General features: G+C 40.6%; 2 protein-coding genes across 3 annotated transcripts; one reads left to right on the forward strand and one right to left on the reverse strand.

Annotated features, from left to right (window-relative positions):
- Window positions 1–2: 2 nt before the first annotated feature.
- gabpa (GA binding protein transcription factor subunit alpha) lies at window positions 3–5,995 on the reverse strand. 2 transcript variants are annotated; one of them, XM_070976282.1, is made up of 10 exons: window positions 5,855–5,995; window positions 3,511–3,612; window positions 3,277–3,421; window positions 2,996–3,080; window positions 2,663–2,887; window positions 2,356–2,550; window positions 2,169–2,225; window positions 1,945–2,070; window positions 1,200–1,392; window positions 3–772 (listed from the first exon to the last, which is right to left on the reverse strand). In XM_070976282.1, the coding sequence occupies exons 2-10, from the start codon at window positions 3,585–3,587 to the stop codon at window positions 550–552; spliced, it is 1,326 nt and encodes a 441-aa protein (XP_070832383.1). In that variant the 5' UTR covers window positions 3,588–3,612; window positions 5,855–5,995; the 3' UTR covers window positions 3–549. The 2 variants fall into 2 exon arrangements, with proteins under 2 accessions (XP_070832383.1, XP_070832384.1); XM_070976283.1 differs by having other exon boundaries at window positions 5,415–5,975.
- Window positions 5,996–8,613: 2,618 nt separating this feature from the next.
- u2af1 (U2 small nuclear RNA auxiliary factor 1) lies at window positions 8,614–14,854 on the forward strand. The gene is made up of 8 exons (XM_070975932.1): window positions 8,614–8,689; window positions 10,500–10,587; window positions 12,606–12,672; window positions 12,876–12,925; window positions 13,399–13,497; window positions 13,642–13,775; window positions 14,343–14,435; window positions 14,537–14,854. Exons 1-8 carry the CDS (start codon window positions 8,646–8,648, stop codon window positions 14,658–14,660), a joined length of 699 nt encoding a protein of 232 aa, XP_070832033.1. The 5' UTR covers window positions 8,614–8,645; the 3' UTR covers window positions 14,661–14,854.
- The last annotated feature ends 3,596 nt before the right edge of the window (window positions 14,855–18,450 follow it).

Raw genomic sequence — 18,450 nt, forward strand, 5'->3', positions numbered from 1 at the left:
TTAAGAAAAATGCTTGTCACTTTATTCCCCCTAGTGGACAAAAAAGGTCCAACAATTTAGGGAACAAACACTAAATAAAATACAAAACAGGTCCTCTAAAAATGGAAAATATGAAAATACACTTGTCCTTGTGTCTATCAAAAACATGAAGTACCGGTATATACAGTGGAAATGATCCTAAACTACAGACAGGGAACGCATTACAACAAAGCTCACACATTCAAACATTCAGTCACACGCACACACTACAGCTTTTCTCTGTAATCACAGACAGTCACCCTCTCATCCTCACACTTCTCCTCTCAGTTAGCGTTAAAGAAAAGCTAAAAAAAAAAGTTTTATCCTGCCTCTGTCTAACTTGAATCAATCAGTAAAGACAATAAAAAAGTTGTTAATCCACACTGATCGGGGATCAGCGTTGCAATTCTGTGCTTGATGAACACAGTTGTGTCAAAAAAAAAAAAAAAAGAAAGTTGATTGGATGTCCGGTCAGCGGTGGAGAGTGGAGTTTGCCTGTGACAGCTGGAGAGCACTGTAAAGTGGCGTCCTTCAACTGTCTTTGTCTAGTGTCGTGGTGGCCAGGGTCACTGTAGTGATGGGCTGACCAATGCCGTGCATCTGCATGCGAGCCAGTTTCTTCTGTTCACACTCGGTCACCAGGTTGTTGAGCTCAGCAGCACTGTAGCCAATCAGAGTTCTCAGGTCGCACACAAACTTGTAGACAAAGCGCTTGCCCTGCACCTTGCTGATCATGTCCCCATCGTAATAATACCTGCGAGAGAATATTGAAGTCAGAACCTCTTGAAACAAAGCCCAAACAAATTCGTACAGTTCAAGAGTGTGTTGTCACGTGGAACTAATCAGGCCATGTTTCCAATAGGGTTGCAGCAGTTTCACAAATGTTTTTTGCTTTTACTTTCTAACAGATTTTTTTAACAGAAAGTCTGTGATAGAAAATGGAGTTTGGAGGATGTGGGTGTGTGAGTGAGGGAGGAAGGTTGAGTAAAGATGCTATTGTGGGAAAATGTGGGATCCAGTGTTTTTGCAGCTTGACCCCTGCTAAGGACTAAAAGTCAGGATATGTCAGCCTCTGTGGTACTGATGATGCTAACCTTTTTTTTTCCCTGTCTCTCCAACTACATACAAGTGCCATAGTAAGCAACCAGAGTCTCACAAAAAATGAAAGAGAAGAAACACACCTGAGGGCTCTGCTGAGTTTCTCGTAGTTCATAGTGGGCTTATTCTTGCGCTGGCCCCATTTCTGTGCTACAAGCTCCGGCTGGTTGAGTTTGAACTCGCCCTCCTCGCCCACCCAGGAGATGCAGTCTCTTGCATCCTTGTCTGTCAGCAGCTCCAGCAGGAACTGCCACAATTGTATCTGACCATTGTTGCCTAGCACAAGAGAAACACGGCCTTCAGTGTAAGATTTTACAAAGACTCAGAAAAATTACTTTCACATAAACCAACAGATGAATTAGCCTTCAAACACACTGCACCACAACACTGTGCAGGGCCTGGAATAGAGCTTCAGCAAACTATCATTTTTATTTGGGATAAATCTGCCAATTATTTACTCAATCAATTGTGTGGTCTATAAAATATCAGAAAATTGTGGAAGATGTCTTACAGTATGCTACAGCCCAAGAGGACAGCTTATTTTGTCTGACATGACTGTCCACCATTCAAATATAATTAGTTTATTCATCACATAACACTAAGAAAAAAATCACACATTTGAGAGAAAAAACATAATCAATAAAGTTGATTTATTAATTGATTGATAGATCAATTGTTATAGCTTGGAGCTCTGTGCAAAGCAACACAACAGTCAGCTTTAAACGAAAAACCCTCCCTGAATGTCGGTCAGTGATCTCAGGCTGTCCAAACACATCAGCTGCTTACATAACAACAACATACGGAGTCCTTGTGTGTAGTGAGGACTACCTGTGCGGTTTCCAGGTGAGCTGCGCTCCTCTCCTCCTGAAATACGGGGAGTTCTGGGGCCTCGGCTCTGCTTCAACACCTTTATGGCAGTGGGTGTGCTCACTTGAGCTGGGATTATTTGCACAGCTGGAGACACGGATGGAAAGATTAGAGATGAACAGAATCGTAAACATTTTCAGTAGCTTTAATTGCCCATTTGGCAGATTTTTCCATAAGACACTTACGCTGGTCGATGGTTACGGTCGCGTCCCCTCCAGACTGGTCCTGGCTTGCCAACACATCTGAAATAAATACAAGAGGTTAGAGCCTTTGTTTTGGCCTCAGCTAACTCCTTAAAACACACAGTTGAACATCACCAGTGTGTACAGACCAGCACATACACTCCTGAAACCTGAAACAACTCTGACATACATTTGCGTAGGAGTTCCAGGTGACTCCAGAGTATCTCTCCATTGGGCACTTTCTGAAGGAACTCTTCCTGGCTGAATGCACAGAGTTCTCGACCTGGGATGTGAATGCTGCCTATTTCCATCTCGTCAATGTTAAACTCCTTCATTACCCACACAGCCCAATGGATCACCTGGTCAGCTGTCCACAGCACAGGGTCTGGGGAGAGAAAGAGAGAGAGAATCCTTGAACACCAACACCATTGTGTATTTGCCACAACATTAAGGACTATTTTTCCCACAGTAATTTACTGTATTAAAAAGTTCCTCACCATATTGTATGCCCAGGCGAACCTGCTCTTTGCGGTAGCCTTCAAGTGCCGCGGCCCACCGTGTAACCTGCTCTGATGTCTCGTCGGACAGGCCAGATCGCTCTACAGCAATGAGTTGACCATCCTCCACCAGAGCTCCCTCTTCTCCTGCTGCATCTGGATCAATCACCACCTCCACTGTTTCTACTGGCTTCACGATTTCCAAAATGTTCAACTTCTCCTCACCTGGACAAGGGAAAGAACACAACATGGGGGAGGTTGATTGCTGTATGTACAAATCTGAATTGGGACATGAACAGCAATAATACATTTTCTGATGCTCCATATCAGTACCTGGTTTGGTTATTATCTGCAGGCTGAGCTGCACTGTGCCATCTGTCTTTACTCCCTGATCGAAGAGGCTGTGATCAGGGTGAAGCTAAACAGAACACAACAGATGTAGGCTGAATTGGAGGTGATGAGAAAGACGACTCAACATACTTTGCAGTTCAAGGGATGGCTATCAGATCCACATTACCACCTTGAACACTGTTTTTTTGGTAACAGCAACAAAATCACAGAATCATACAGAGATCTTTGATATTCTCCGCATACATCCATATGTACGTTGTTACCTGAATGTCCTGTAAGCAGATGTCATATGCATCCAGTGAAATTTGGATACGGGGCTCCAAAAGCTTCTTCAAATTGCCAATGGGCTCATTGATGTCGATATCTTGTTGAATCAAATCTGATGCTGTGATGGTCTGCTCCTCAACACTAAAGGTAAAAGAGAGAAAAGAAACATAAATGTGTAGTTGCTGTGTGTGCCAGAGCATTTCAATTCAAATTACCACCATCTTGCTTACCCTTCCTCCAGGCACTCCTGTTTCTCCCGTTCATCAATCTCAATCTCTATCATCTCTTCTGGTTCACTTTTAGACATTCTGTTTGATGAAGAGCGAGCCAAGCTGTAGAAAAGCGATGAAACAGAGGCTCACTGAATACTTTGGGACTGCTGGTCAGATAAGGGAACTATTTTCAGACATTTCAGATCCCAATGGATTCATAAGTCACACAATTAAATACCAAATTAGCTGATGATGATTCTCACCAATAAATGTTCATTGTAGTCCTAAACTGTAGTGCTCTTTTGTTGTCAAGGTGTTCATTTAATGGTCTATAATCCCTGCACAAACTCTGTCAACTGCAATGGGCCCATTTCATTAGATGCCCCTGAATTCTATTCAACACACTACCAGAGCTGCAATGGTTAGTCAGTTCGTCCATTTAAAGAAAATTAACTGATGAATATAATATATGAGTAATTGAGTCTTTGGGTTTTGGACTGTTGGTTGGACAAAATAAGATATCTGAACATGTTGCTTTGAACTCTGGGAAATCAATTTGTGCATTTTTCACTGTTTTTGACATCTCAGAAACTAAGCAATTCAGTAATGAATCCTGAAAAAAATCATGACATTATATAGTGAACATAACAGTTAGTTGCAGCCCAACGCACTACATATATGTAGGTAGTTACTACTAGATAGTTTTACATTTTTTCAAAGGCCAAAGGTGATGTCATCAAATGTTGTTTCTTGTTTTCATGCTACCAACAGTCAAAACCCCAAAATATTACATTTACATTAATGTAAGCCAAACGACAAAAGATCACATTTGAAATGGCATCAAGTGGCATTATTGCTCAAAAAACGGCTAAAGATCAAGAATTTCTGTTGATCAAATCAATTAACTGACAAATTGTTGCCACTCTTCTTTTTATAATGCTGTAAAGATTTTTTTTAAAAAATATTAAAAACTAACTTTTGCAAAATATTTTCACCAAACAGTACAAATACACCTTTGCTCACTTCAAATAAGACAGAAGAAAAGACAGAAAAGGAAAAAAAGTTTGATATTTTATTGTTATTCTGTAATGGAGGGTTTTAGCAGCACAAACAACTAGAAGACACCAAAAAGTGTGTAGAGTCGATGTCTCAACGGAGGACCATATTTCAAAGTGTTTGAATCAGTGTCAGTGGGTTAACGGGGCCATGGTGTAAATATGAACCAGCACTTCTCTGTCATAAAGGCCTTTCAGCCTCGACTCTTCATTGGTCGTCTGGTACAGTTCACTGACTGCTCGAACTGCTAACGTTAGCCAACTCGAGGGCGAGGCTTGGGCGTCTAAAGGCCAACTGATAGGCCATTAGTTATCAAAAATAATGACCACGCATGATCACGCATTATGAAGACATTTTGGAAAAACACAGAAAACTAAGATTTATACAGCAGGCTACACGTGTCGGTACACTATCGCTGGCGTACAGTGAAGCAAGTTAGCTTCAATTTTGCAAGCGAATGCACAGCGGGGCGAGGCAGCCCATTACACAACCGTTGGTCCCCGCGTGCTAAAGAACTCAGAAAATATCCTATAAACGCATCGCGCTTCATAACTTTAACATATCTTTGTTATATCACACTTTAACTCTGCGCGTAGAAAACTTTTAAAACGGAAATAGAATAAACGGAAACAAAACAGCATAGGGCAAATGGAAAGCAGCCGGAAATCCTGGCTAAGGTTTACAGCGTTGCAAGACTTCCGAGAGCAGCCGCGGTAATTGCGATACAAGCTTCAGAGGAAAAATACCACCAACGAGCTACTACGGTGTCGCTAATACACTGAAATGACGATCGGTCAAACACAAACTACAACAATACAGAGAGGTTTGGACTAAAAAGTAGCTTTGTCGTCTGGATTTATACGCACTGTGTTGTTGTGGCTGGATGGTGATCAGCGCCGCGGCAGACTCCCTGCTTCACTGCGTCGGCTCAGCTTCACTTTTAGCAGCCCAGCTAACACTGAACTGCTATAACTGAGTTTGCCCTTAAAGAAACTAACGTTATTTCTGTTTTCCAGATTATGAGAAAGCACAAATGGCAACAATCGAAGCCGTGGTAGCCAGCGTTAGCCTAGCATTAGAGGAAGTTGGCTAATGCGCCCTGACTATGTTTATTGCTTGGAGGTAGGCGGCCTCTTCCCACTCAGCTAAATAGGAATCGACAACAGCTAGCTAGCTATTTTGTAGCTAGCTAGCTAGCTACAAAATAGCGGGAAGAATCCAAGCACGACAAACAGGCCCCCATACTCGACCACAAATTAGTACACTTTCTTTGGAACAAGCGTATCTATCTTCGAAAGAGCCATACCTCTTGAAATTCAGGCCTTGGAAGATGTTGAAATAGTTCAAGTGTGCTAGACAAGCAGCCAAAATTCACACACAGTCGAGTCGTATCATGCAAGTTTTTGGTCAACTACACACACACACACTCAGAGGAGGGGCGGAGACTAACTGGCAAGACAGTTACACTAAATGAATGGAGTGTGTGTGTGCGTGTGAACAAGAGATGCGTTTGATGTTTTAAATAAAGTACACTAACGCGGTTTCCCATCAATTTAAAAGTCATGGTTGTCATCCATTTCAAGTTGATTAGCCATGCCTTATTGTTTCACAAATAGCCCCATTAATTCCACCAAGTAACTAACACCCTGTTTCCTTTATCCACTATTTATTTTTATTTTTAAGTTTTCGTGTTTCCTGTAAGCTGTTAAAATGGAAAAAAAGCCTAGTGAATGAGTACGATCAACTATGGAGGATCTGTAAAACCAGGCCAATGTTTCATCTATATACAACTATTTGAAATATTAGCAACAGGGGGGTTAGCCCACTAGGGGGCCCTGTGGCAAAAAAATAAAAATAAAAAGCTGTGTCCCTATTCAGCTTCCCCCAATGCATTTTCCCCCGAGTCCTAGACAACTGCTTTTACGTTCTTTAAGAATTTGCCCCATGAAAACATAAGAAAGATGGCAAATCGACACACAACCCCTCTACTAAGTCGCAATACTTGGTCAAAATTTAATGGCCACCTTAGGGCCCATACCATTTTATAATTACCATACAGACAGGTTGGTGGTGGTGGCAGTGGGGGGCTAGGTGTGAAGTTTTGGGGATTTGCCCTTTGTCCTGTTCTCAATCCAGCCTTTGATTTGCGATACAGTGTTTTTTGTGATGGGTGAAGTTGATGTGATGGTTATATTAATACACATTATTATGGTTGGTCACTTACTTGTTCTTGCAGACTTGTAAAGAATAGGCTAGCAATAAGAACACATATTCTAAACGATGACAAAACAAACACTGCCTCTTCACTGCCCTGATCTTCAGACCCTTTCATGGACAGTACCCTTATTGTAACAGGTAGTTTGTACTGTTGCATTTCTGCTAATCTGCTATGAAATATTAACTGGAGGACAAACTGATGTCTCTAGATGTGATTATGGTATTTTGTAAATGATTTGTTTCAATTCAATTCAATTCAATTCATCCATCCATCCATTATCTATACCGCCTATCCCTTTCGGGGTTGCGGGGGGCTGGAGCCAATCCCAGCTACAATGGGCGAGAGGCAGGGTACACCCTGAACCGGTCGCCAGCCGATTGCAGGGCCACATGCAAAGACAGACAAACATTCACACTCACACTCACACCTACGGACAATTTAGAGTCATCAATTAACCTAATGAGCATGTTTTTGGTCTGTGGGAGGAAGCCGGAGTACCCGGAGAGAACCCACGCATGCACGGGAAGAACATGCAAACTTCACACAGAAAGGCCCCGCCTGACCCGGGATCGAACCGGCAACCTTCTTGCTGTGAGGCACCCGCACTACCTGCTGCGCCACCGTGCAGCCCCCAATTCAATTCAATTCAATTCAATTCAATATTCAATTCATACCTTTATGTGTTCCGCAAGGGGAAATTCCAAACTCTGGATTGCATTATCTCAAATTAAATCCACAAAAGTGTCAGATTTACTGAATACACTTATCTGGATGAAACCAAAGTTGTCTTGTTTGTGTCTTTAATAATGTGACAACGGGTGTGACATGGTTACATTTCTCATTTTCATATCTGTCAAAATGTTCCCTGGGGACCACAATGGTCTTTTTTTTTTCTTTCTTTTTTTTTTTTTTTTAACTCTAATAAAATGACATGTATCTCAGTGGCAAGTATCTCTAGAAAGACCATTTGGGTTTTATGAAATTGTGTGCATAATTTATGTTTTAATGAGAAGGTGCTGAAGCACACTCAATATCACTGTAGCTTCCACAAGTCCTCAGGACAGCTTGGTGGTCTTCTCAATATAACAGTGATATTATGAACATAAACAACTTGTAAACGGTCTAAAAGGACCTTGTTTTGATGCCATTCCGTTAAAACCGACCCCACACTCAAGGACAACATTACCTGCTACTACATTTATTTCATGGTGTAGAAACCAGCAGTATTCGAAGTGTTTTAGAATGCTGCGTTGATAGTAATATTTCTATATTTATTTTTAAGGCTGTCTTTATACTAATTTTTCATGGCTGTCCGTTCAGCTTCTGCAAGCAGGCCTTTGTTCAAACAGAACTGAAACATTTTCTGACTATTTATGTAGCTACTGTATGAAAGCAACTCTTGTTTCGAAACTCATGGTCGAGACGGAAATGACCGATTTTGTCGCATATTTCCGCTTTGAGTATCTTGTCTTCAAAATAAAGACGGCTATTTTTAAGTGTTGTTTTTAAAGTAATGTAAAAGCACGGATGCAGAAGAATACTTTTACACCCAAAACCAAAAGCCTGAACATAAAAGACTGATAATCAACTGTTTTTTCTTGGGCCTTTATGATTTTAATGATAGCATGAGGATAACCGACATAGATTAGCTTTCACAAATGAATTGTGCGATGAGCAAAATATCACCATTACAGAGTGGGTTAACTTCTGCCCTGCCGTTTTTTCTTGAATAATTATAGATCAAAAGATAGTTGTGGAGGTTTTGTGCCAAAATTCTTATTTTGTCGGTTGTTATTGCCGGATATTACACATTTATTCTGAAGGAGACAGGAAGGAAGTCTGCTCGTCGTTGCTGTTAATTGAACACGGTGGAACCAAGATGGCAGAGTACCTGGCGTCCATCTTTGGGACAGAGAAAGATAAGTAAGTAGTTAACGCTCATTTAATTGATTACTATAAGATTTTCGCTATCTATTTCGTCCAAAGTCTGCTATGAGTAGTAGCACTCTATATGGTGATGTCTACAGTCTGTAGCTGGTGCCGTTACACTGGTTTTAGCAACAGCTAAACAGCTAGTGCTAACAAGCTAGTAATACCGCGCGACTGCTAGCTGCTGCAGCGTCTGGGTGCCGAACGGTGCTGGTATGATTATAAGAAAAATAGAATAAAAAGATAAGGAAAAACAGTCGTAACGAGTTACTTTTCTTAATTTCAATCACTTTACGAAGTAAGCTGGAGGCAAAGGAATGTCGTTATATTAGCACCTAGCCTCGAGGTGGCTAGCGCTAGTTACTTTCCGAGTCCCATGCCTTTGTTACAGCGGGAAATTCACGGTTAGACACAAACTAAGCACGCTGCTCGCAGTTATTAAGCGACCAAACTACTCTCCATCCCCAACCCTTTCATATCACAGTGTTATCTACTGTGTGGGTAATTGAGTCAAAAGTAATGTCAATGAATGAGAGCATGTGTGAATCACTGCTCAATGCGTCGTAGCGGTCTTTCTACTTCTAAAACCCATTTACTGTTTCTCCTGCTACTCGTCTTTCTTCGGTCGCTGTTGCTTGGCGACACTTCCTGTCAGCCCTATTAAAATCTTCATTCTGTAAATTGAAACCCAGACACTAAACTTTTAAAACCAACCCCCTGACGAGACAGAGTACTTGCCATGTAATAGTCGTTTGTATTGATCAACCCCCTACTCAAATGATGATGGTTGAGCATATTACAAATAAACAACTAAACTTTTTTTTTTTGGTTCCTATAAGTCTCTCATTGACACAGAATAAATTTTGTTGTAGTTCAATCCATTTATCTCAAAGGGAGGATAATTTGATTTGCTGCTGTTCTAGTCATATTTGATAGTTTTGATGTTTTGGTTGTTAAACGGTTGACCAAAACAAGCAATTTAAAGATGTTATCTAGGGTTCTAGAGAATTTTGATCATCTTCTTTCATGATCCTCTGATATTTTATGGACAAAACGAATAACTGCTTAAAAGTAATTGGCAGATTAATGGATATTGAAATAATCAGTTTTGGCTCTAGGCAGATATTTGTGGGATATCTGATTTTTGTTGCAATATCAATTTTTGATTTTTTTTTAATTTCATACTCCTGTTTTAAAAATATGTTTTCCAACAAAACCATCTTTTCATTGAACAATAGAAGCTTGAGGTCTGAAAGTTAAATAGTCAACAGGTAAATCACAATAGGAGGTAAAATTAACCAGATTCTATATGCAGGTAGTCACTATTATTTAATCAGATTCATATTTGATCTGACAACATAATGGGCATGTGTAGGTGGAGCTGGTTTGATGCAATATTTGGTGATTTTCTTTGAGAAATGGTCCAGTTTGAAGATCATGGGTGAGAAGGCCTTTGTTAATTTCAAATTCACTTGTTCTACATGGATAACACTTCTGTTTAATGTCATGTTGCATGTTTACCTAGTTTTACCCACGTTTGTAAGCCTGTCATAACTCCCGCCCTGGAGAGGCGAGGCTCCAGGCTCTCATAACTTGTTGCGTTGGAGCTCATGTTGGAAAATGTACTTTGCACAGAGATAGTTGCGACTATCTGGAAAAAGAATTGGCAAATGATGTAGATTTGCAAATCCCACGAAGACAGTTTTTCTTTTGTTTTCTCCACATCTAACAACAAACTCAGAGAGAATTTTAGGTTTTTATGTCTGGATTTTATGGTACCTTCATTATTATGTCTTTTCCCCAGGGTCAACTGCTCTTTTTATTTTAAAATTGGTGCCTGTCGACATGGCGACCGCTGCTCTAGATTACACAACAAGCCAACATTCAGCCAGGTAAGATCGTTCATTCTTTTATTTTTTTGTTCGAAAATGACCTAATATAGATAAACTGATAATCGAAAACAATATTTTTCTTAAGTTAAATGAAAATTGACTAAACACATGTTTTAGAGACCCTCTTCATAATCAACTTAACATATTTGAACTTTTTTTTCAGCATAACATTCAGTTCTCAGTGTTGTGTTGGATCTGCAAAAATAGTTTAAGAAATGAAAATGATGGAAGGCTTTTTTATAATGTTTGATGCATATTTTACAAGGTCACTGTAGACCATTTTGGCTTAATGTATAGAAAAAACATGCAGTCAATAACACCAATAAATCAATATTAATATCAATATGAACAGGCTCCATGGGTTCAATCGGGCAGGAACATATGCAAAGATACATCTTCTGTATCTTGATGTTTTTGCAAATACAGAAAAATACAGTCACAAATAGGGCTGGGCGATAAAACGATAGCGATATATCTGGCGATAGACACATCATTATCAATAAAAAATGCGTTAAAACATTCAATAATTTTTTTCTTTGCGGAAGAAACCTGAAGTTGTGAAGTGAGGTTGGTTGCATGAACAAAGGCACTTGCTCTCAGGTAACCAAGCAACGTAGGGAGTAATCGCTAATCAGTGAGACTGAGACGCTAACACGCCAATCATGTAACATTATCAAGTTCGGTTGCGCCATCTCGTTGTCTCGTGTTTGATGCTTCGCGAGGAGTGAGATGAGAAATAGAAAGCGCTGCAGCGAGCGAAGAAATCGTCGATAGAACAGGGAAAGTCAGCTCGCCAGTATGGCATTTTTTTGGATTTTATAAGTCGGACTGTAGTCAGACCAATGTGGTCTGTAACTTATGCAAGACTGTCGTCCTCACCAAGACCGCTAACACCACAAACTTATTCAACCACCTTAGCCGCACTCACTCTTTGGAGCGCAGCCGTATTTGCCAACGTCCGCCAACCACAGCACCACCGCACAAGCAGCTGACCACCATGCAGAGGTATCTGCTTCAGTGCCTGATGACAAATCATCTAAAAGGCGCGAAGACATAACGGAGGCAGCGGCATATCATATAGCTAAAGACATGCTTCACTGAGCACTGTGGAGAAGCCAGGTTATAAACATCTCTTACACGTGTTTTTTTTTCTTTTTTCTCTTTTTTAACACACTTGCAATAAAAATATAATTGAATAGTTCATGTATGTTTAGAGTAAGAAGAGTGACTAAAGTTGTTCATATGTCTAGGCTGGTTTTATAGTTCAGTCAATCTTACTGTGCTGTCTATCATGTTTGTTTGTTTGTATGTTACAAACGTCAAGTCTACCTCAGTTTCTACTATGTTTCCAAAACACTGCACATATCTGAAAACATTTTATTCAGCAGAAGGTGAATCAGCTTGTGAATTTCCTGCACTAAACCTGCAGGAAAAAAAGTTCTCAGGTTTCTCTCACATTTTTATACTTTTTTTACATTTATTATTTGAGTGTTTTCCATGGTTGTGTTGACATTTCCTTTCCTTTCTGCCTTGATAGCTGAGGTGATTATAATCAGAGGAAGGTTAAATTTAAAACAAAAATGTTTAAATTGAATGTATTTTTCTCCCGGTCCTTATTTTAAATAGGTCATAAAAAATATCAATAATTATCGACATCGACCAATATAAAACACTTATATTGCAATAGAGTTTTCAGCCATATCGCCCAGCCCTAGTCACAAAATCATAGTAAGGGGGGTAGGAGGTTACTCCTAGATGGGGCTTGATTATCAGGGCTTCAAAATGGTTTCAGTAGGTCTCTGATCAGTTCAGGCACTGAGTCTTTTGATAGTAACTTGTCTTACTGCATTTGAAATCTGAATTGTGTACATTACTATCTGTTATTTTGTTGTAGTTTGGGGCATTTGACTGTTTTCAATTACCTGTTCTATTCACACATTTTTGACATTACATAAAAAAGATGTTTGATACCCTAATCAAAATAAGTCATCCCTAAAATGAAAATTTTGATGTTTCAGACAATTGCGCTCCTGAACATTTACCGGAACCCTCAAAACAGTGCCCAGTCTGCTGATGGTCTGACCTGTAAGTGTTTGAATCCATGACGAGGATCCGTTGCCCTCAGAAATGTAATTTTCTCTGGTCATACGTGTATTTTATGTCTATATTATGCCAGTTTTAAATAGACATACAGTGTGTGTGTAACGCAGAACCCGTTGCAGAAATTGTGCTTTTTATCCATGTTCACTTTTGTTTTTGCTGTTATCATTCTGTCTTATAACCACTAGGTGCCATCAGTGACATGGAAATGCAGGAGCACTATGATGAGTTTTTTGAGGTAACATGCCATTCTAACTTGTATAACAATATAGTAATGTTATATAATATTGTAATATATAATAATAATAGAATAGTTTGACATTTTGTCAGGCGCCCTTGTTCATCTTCTTAGATAAAAAGATTGATACCACTCTCATATCTGTATGGTTGGTTAACAATTCATGGGGGAATTGTTGGTTTCTTTGTAGATAAAAGAGTTTGGTCTGTACCAGCTCTATATGGAAAGTGTCCTGAGACAACTTCTGTTGTGATTTGGCGCTATACAAATAAAATTGAATTGAATTGAACTGGCTGGTTGGCTTAGCTTAGCTAAAAGACTGAAGACGAACAGAAGCAGCTAGGTCTGACTCTGTCCAGTGGTAACACAATCTGCCTACCAGCACCTCAAAAGCTCACTAATTAACATGTCATATCTCACTTCTGCAATGTGTAAAAAACATCACACTTAACTTTTCTCTGCCATCCTTGCAGGAGGTCTTCACAGAGATGGAAGAGAAGTATGGTGAGGTGGAGGAAATGAACGTATGTGACAACCTTGGGGACCACCTAGTAGGAAATGTGTATGTCAAGGTGGGTATCAAGTCTAAAAGCTGCAAATGCTTCTGTCCCTGTAATGCACTACTGTAATACTATAATGTAATGTTTTTAGCTTTGATCAAGAGCTGGTGATTTTGTCTTAAACTACACTATCTGTCTCTTGATGGTCCTTTCCAGTTTCGTTATGAAGAGGACGCAGAGAAGGCTGTGATAGATCTGAATAATCGGTGGTTTAATGGACAGCCCATCCATGCTGAGCTCTCTCCCGTCACAGACTTCAGAGAAGCCTGCTGTCGCCAGTATGAAATGGGGTGAGTGCAACATGATAGGATCGAGCATATATACCCACACAGGGAGAGAGAGAATAATCATGAATAAAATACAGTTTTGCAATATAAGTGTTGGACTCTCCAGTGCTGGTTTTGCTTAAAGATGTAGGACATGCCTGTTCAAGGCCCTCTTAAAACATGTAATGTCCGGTCACTACAAACTGCCTGTGCCCACTTGCTTCCCATAAAATAGAGGCCATGATCAGTGCTTCTCATTTTCAGGTTTAATCAACATGGATTTTGTTCGCCGAACTACAAAATGAACCTGTTGGCTGTTACATGCGTGACAAGCCGGTGTTTGTGTGCTCTGCCAAAGATGTTTTTTAGGGAGTGAAACGTTTTGATAATTGAAAAGTTAGCATGGATTGCTTGCTTTTGCTGTTCACAAATATTTTATATTATATTTTATATAACTTTGTATCTCTCCACATCAGCAAACCCAAGATTATCTTTGAAAGGTGTTTGCCACTGATAGTGAAATGCCCAGTTATGCTTCTTTCATGTTATTTTTCTCTGCTTTAACTCTTCCAAGTTGCCCTGTCTCCATAGGGAATGCACTCGTGGAGGCTTCTGTAACTTCATGCATCTGAAGCCCATCTCACGTGAACTGAGGAGAGAACTCTATGGGCGCCGGAGGAAGAGGTACAAACATATTCATTACCTTTACATTCAGGCACTTGAGTAAACCTGCCTGTGTAGTTGTTTCATAGTAGTTCATAATCGCTCCTTCCTCACTTCCACAGCCGTCATAGGTCTCGATCTCGATCGAGAGAGAGGCGATCTCGCTCAAGGGACAGGGGACGAGGAGGTGGCCGTGATCACGAGAGACGTCGCTCCAGAGACAGAGAACGTTCAGGACGATTCTGAACCACAAGCCATAACTACTTGTCCTTCCTCACCGTATCCATCCCCAGGCTTTTTAAGTTTGTACCCTTCCAGATCCACTCAAGGACTAATTGATAGGTACCCGATTTTGAAGCTGTGACAGCATTGATGAACTTGTTTTTTCTTGATTTCTGAAAATGTCTTTCACCTCCATTAAATTTAACATTTTTACTTAACACGAGTGTGTTCTGGCAATTTGTGTTAAGAAGCACAAAGTCGTTCGTTGTCTTTCTGGGAGTTTATTCTTACGCCTGCAGACGGGCTCCTGCCTGCTGTCCAGAGTGAGATGGCAAGAAGTGAGCCCAGAACAGTACTCTAATGTATTTTGACACATTTGATTTGCAAATATTTGTAGTAGTATTTGTCAGTTGTCAGGCTCATCGCGGTTCCTACCATGGTTGTCTTAAGACTAATTTTATTTCTGTAAACTGTGAAAAGGGGCCATTTCATGCACTCAAATGCAACCCAGACAATGTACTTTTTGTTCACTGGGACCTTGTGTGTGTGAGAGGACAACAACAACAACAACAACAACAACAACAACAACAACAACAACAACAACAAACCTGCTGTTCCCTTGTTTACAGAGTGGCCATGCAGCAGGCAGACCCAGTGATGCTGCTGGTCTTCATCGAACAGGCCTCTTATCCACACACATCAAAAACATGCTCCACACCTCACTGCACCCCTCAGTATGGTTTACATATGAATACATCAACTATTGCCTTTGTTACTATCTGAATGTTAAAGGGAAAGAAAGTGCACCTCCCTTTCATCTCTGGATGGAATACAATAAGGATTAAGTTTACACTCTGATGATTTTTAAAACTTGACGCTAGTTGATGCTAGTTTGGTGTTCAACTCATTTCAGTGCTCAGAGGTCACTGTCTCCATCAAATTAACATCAATAAGTTACAACAAACCCCCAAGAGTGATCAGTACAATATGGCAACAGTAGCAAGAAATAGAATCTAGCTCTATGGAGAGAATTAATTATATTCAATATAGACATTGAGCAAGACGATATGTGAAGATGATGGTATGAAAAAGAACTAGCTAACTTGAAATATAGTCATTTATTATTAAAGATCACATCCAGGTTCAGAGCTTTGGTCAAATGAAGTGATTTTTCACCTTTTTCACCATTCACCTAGGTGAATGAGAAATTACTGTCCGTCACAAACATGGCCCTCTGCGTACCCCTATGTATGCTACAGACTGTTTGTATGTACCAAACTGAACATGAATCCCATCCCACCATCCAACCTTTCTCCCCCTCACAGAATTTTGCAGCATCTTATATCACATTTGATCCTAATTTATCAAAAAAATTGGCCACCATATTGAAAACTCTCTCTCTCTCTCTCTCCCCCCAACCCCCCCCCCCCCCCCCCCCCCCCCCCCCCCGCCTCTCAAGATAAAAAGGTTTCAGTGGGCCAACAGTCTAACACTATGTGGTGGATTGAGTTTCTTTTACTGCATTTGAATATTTTCACATATATGTGTGTGTGTGTGTGTGTGTGTGTGTGTGTGTGTGTGTGTGTGTGTGTGTGTGTGAAAATAATCAGAGGAAAAATGTGATCAATTCAGAATCAAACAAACACTAACATGACCCCGATGCAGGTTACCACAGTAATGAAATGTAAGCAGGCAGAAGTCCACTGTCTATCCAGAGAGCAGATTAACAAAGACAAAGACATCGTGTCTCCTGCTTCTAAGAACCTGAGGCGCTTCCGCTCCTTCCCAGCTCTGACAAAATGAAACAAAGCACTATTTGATTAAATCAAACCAATAATCGTGGCTCTCAGACCACCCATCCCAGCAGTATATGTTAATCTTCACAGTCTTGCATTTGAGAACACAGCAGCGCGGGTTGGCGTAAGCAGCTCGTTTTAAGCTGTGGGCTGGTCTGGGTTAGTTGGGTCAGTTGCAAGCGAACGGACAGGTGAGTGCACGGCTCGTTAAGGAAATGACTGAGCACCTTTGCTTCATCCCTTTGTTTAATGTTACACTCTTCTTTATCTGAAGTTCTATATTCTGTTGAAGGTAAAGTAAATGAGGACTTCTTCACAATTGAAATTGAGTTAACTTTGCGAAGGAAGTTACTGGATAGAGTGTTTGCTCTGATGTGCGTCTTTTTTGTCCGGTCTGAAAATGAGAAATGAGGCTGCAAAAAATAATTGTGCACAGGTTTTAATGACGACTCACTTTTATCGCACTGGCGTTGAATGAAAGGACTATAAGTTCAAGTAGATGTGCAGTTCAAGATTACTTTCTTGATCAAAATGTGTGCTGTCTATCACTTGTCCTGGATGGAAATGGAAACAGCTCAGGCACGAGACCGCGTTGGAGGTTAATCAAAGGAACTGTTACTGTCAGAAGACAGCAACAAAAACTGATAGATCATCAAACTAATCATATCCAGCCTATACTGCTCAGATCAAAATGAACCTCCCTGCTGGACTGAACAAAAAGCAACTTTTATTCAGTTCAGCTTGTTTTCACAGAGCTGGTTATTGATTAGTGAAGATTCATTACAGCACTCTGACAGAGCTCCCTCAGGATCTCAGCCAGAATGAGCGCCGTTCACAGACAATCGTTCACATTTAAGGAGTTGGGATTGACCAGCCCCGTACATTAATCAGTTCAGGACATTCTAGACATCTTCAAGTACCAGCCTCTAACCAAGTAATCCATATGTGTGTATGTGTGTTGTGTCAGGTGTGAAGATAATATTTGCAGACATCGTAAATAAGGAGGAGAGGTGCCATGAACATCTTGTTTGCCACTACTGATTGTCTCTGGGGACATGATATTTATGACTCAGGGCTAAGAGTGACAAGATGTTTTTGTATGCCAGAGCACAAAACAGGATGTTAGAGTGTTCAACAAGATGTTCCCCGTAACAGGTCTTTGTAGTGACTGTAATCAAACAGTATTAGCAGAGATATGTTGCTTCTAGCTTTGTAGGGATCAGCATATCTTCATCATCATCCAGTTACTCAGAAACAAGACCAAGTCACTTTGGTGCAGCAGCACTTTGAGCTAAATATTAAGCTTTTTTAAAATGTAACTGCATTCATAGATTGGCCAAAATGTCAAGTTGGTGTCGAGTTTAATAGTAGTTGCTCACTGGATTATACACGGCAGCCTGTGCAAGGAAGAGGACTTCTTGGCCCAGTTATCTGGATGTGCACTGGCTGCACTGGAAGCCCAGAAACACTGATGTGCTTTGAGAGTGTGCTAAGGTAGATGGTGAGCCTGCTAGACATCAGCATGTTAGCAGTTAGCATTTAGCACAACGCAGCCATGTCCAGCCTTACATAGCTGCTAGCATGGCTGTAAAGCCTTGGTCTGGTTGTATCAATAATGGAGAAAATGAATGTGAATGAAAGGTGTCAGTCAGTGATGATGCCACAGAGAAGTCATCTCTGCAGTTCCCCTCAGCTCTACAGGGCGTGACATTTTAGCATCTCTCAGCTCATTGTTTTGGTTTTAGCCAACATGGACCCACTGTACAATACCTGTTCAGCACCAAACAGCAGAAAGACAAAATTACTACTCGCTGGTGAACCAGATGTTTCTCTGGTGGAGACCAAACCAGAGCAGAAAAGGGGTCTGAATATTTCACTTCATCAGCTGACCAGCAATAAGACTGGAAATGAATGATAATGTTGCTCAGTGTCTGTAGCTACAAATTGTGTCACTGCCCCCATGTGGTCAAAAAGTTATATACAGCCACTTCATCATGGTGATTTTGACGGCTTCTGTT

This window comes from Chaetodon trifascialis, chromosome 12, assembly GCF_039877785.1.
Source record: "Chaetodon trifascialis isolate fChaTrf1 chromosome 12, fChaTrf1.hap1, whole genome shotgun sequence".
Lineage (NCBI taxonomy): Eukaryota > Metazoa > Chordata > Actinopteri > Chaetodontiformes > Chaetodontidae > Chaetodon > Chaetodon trifascialis.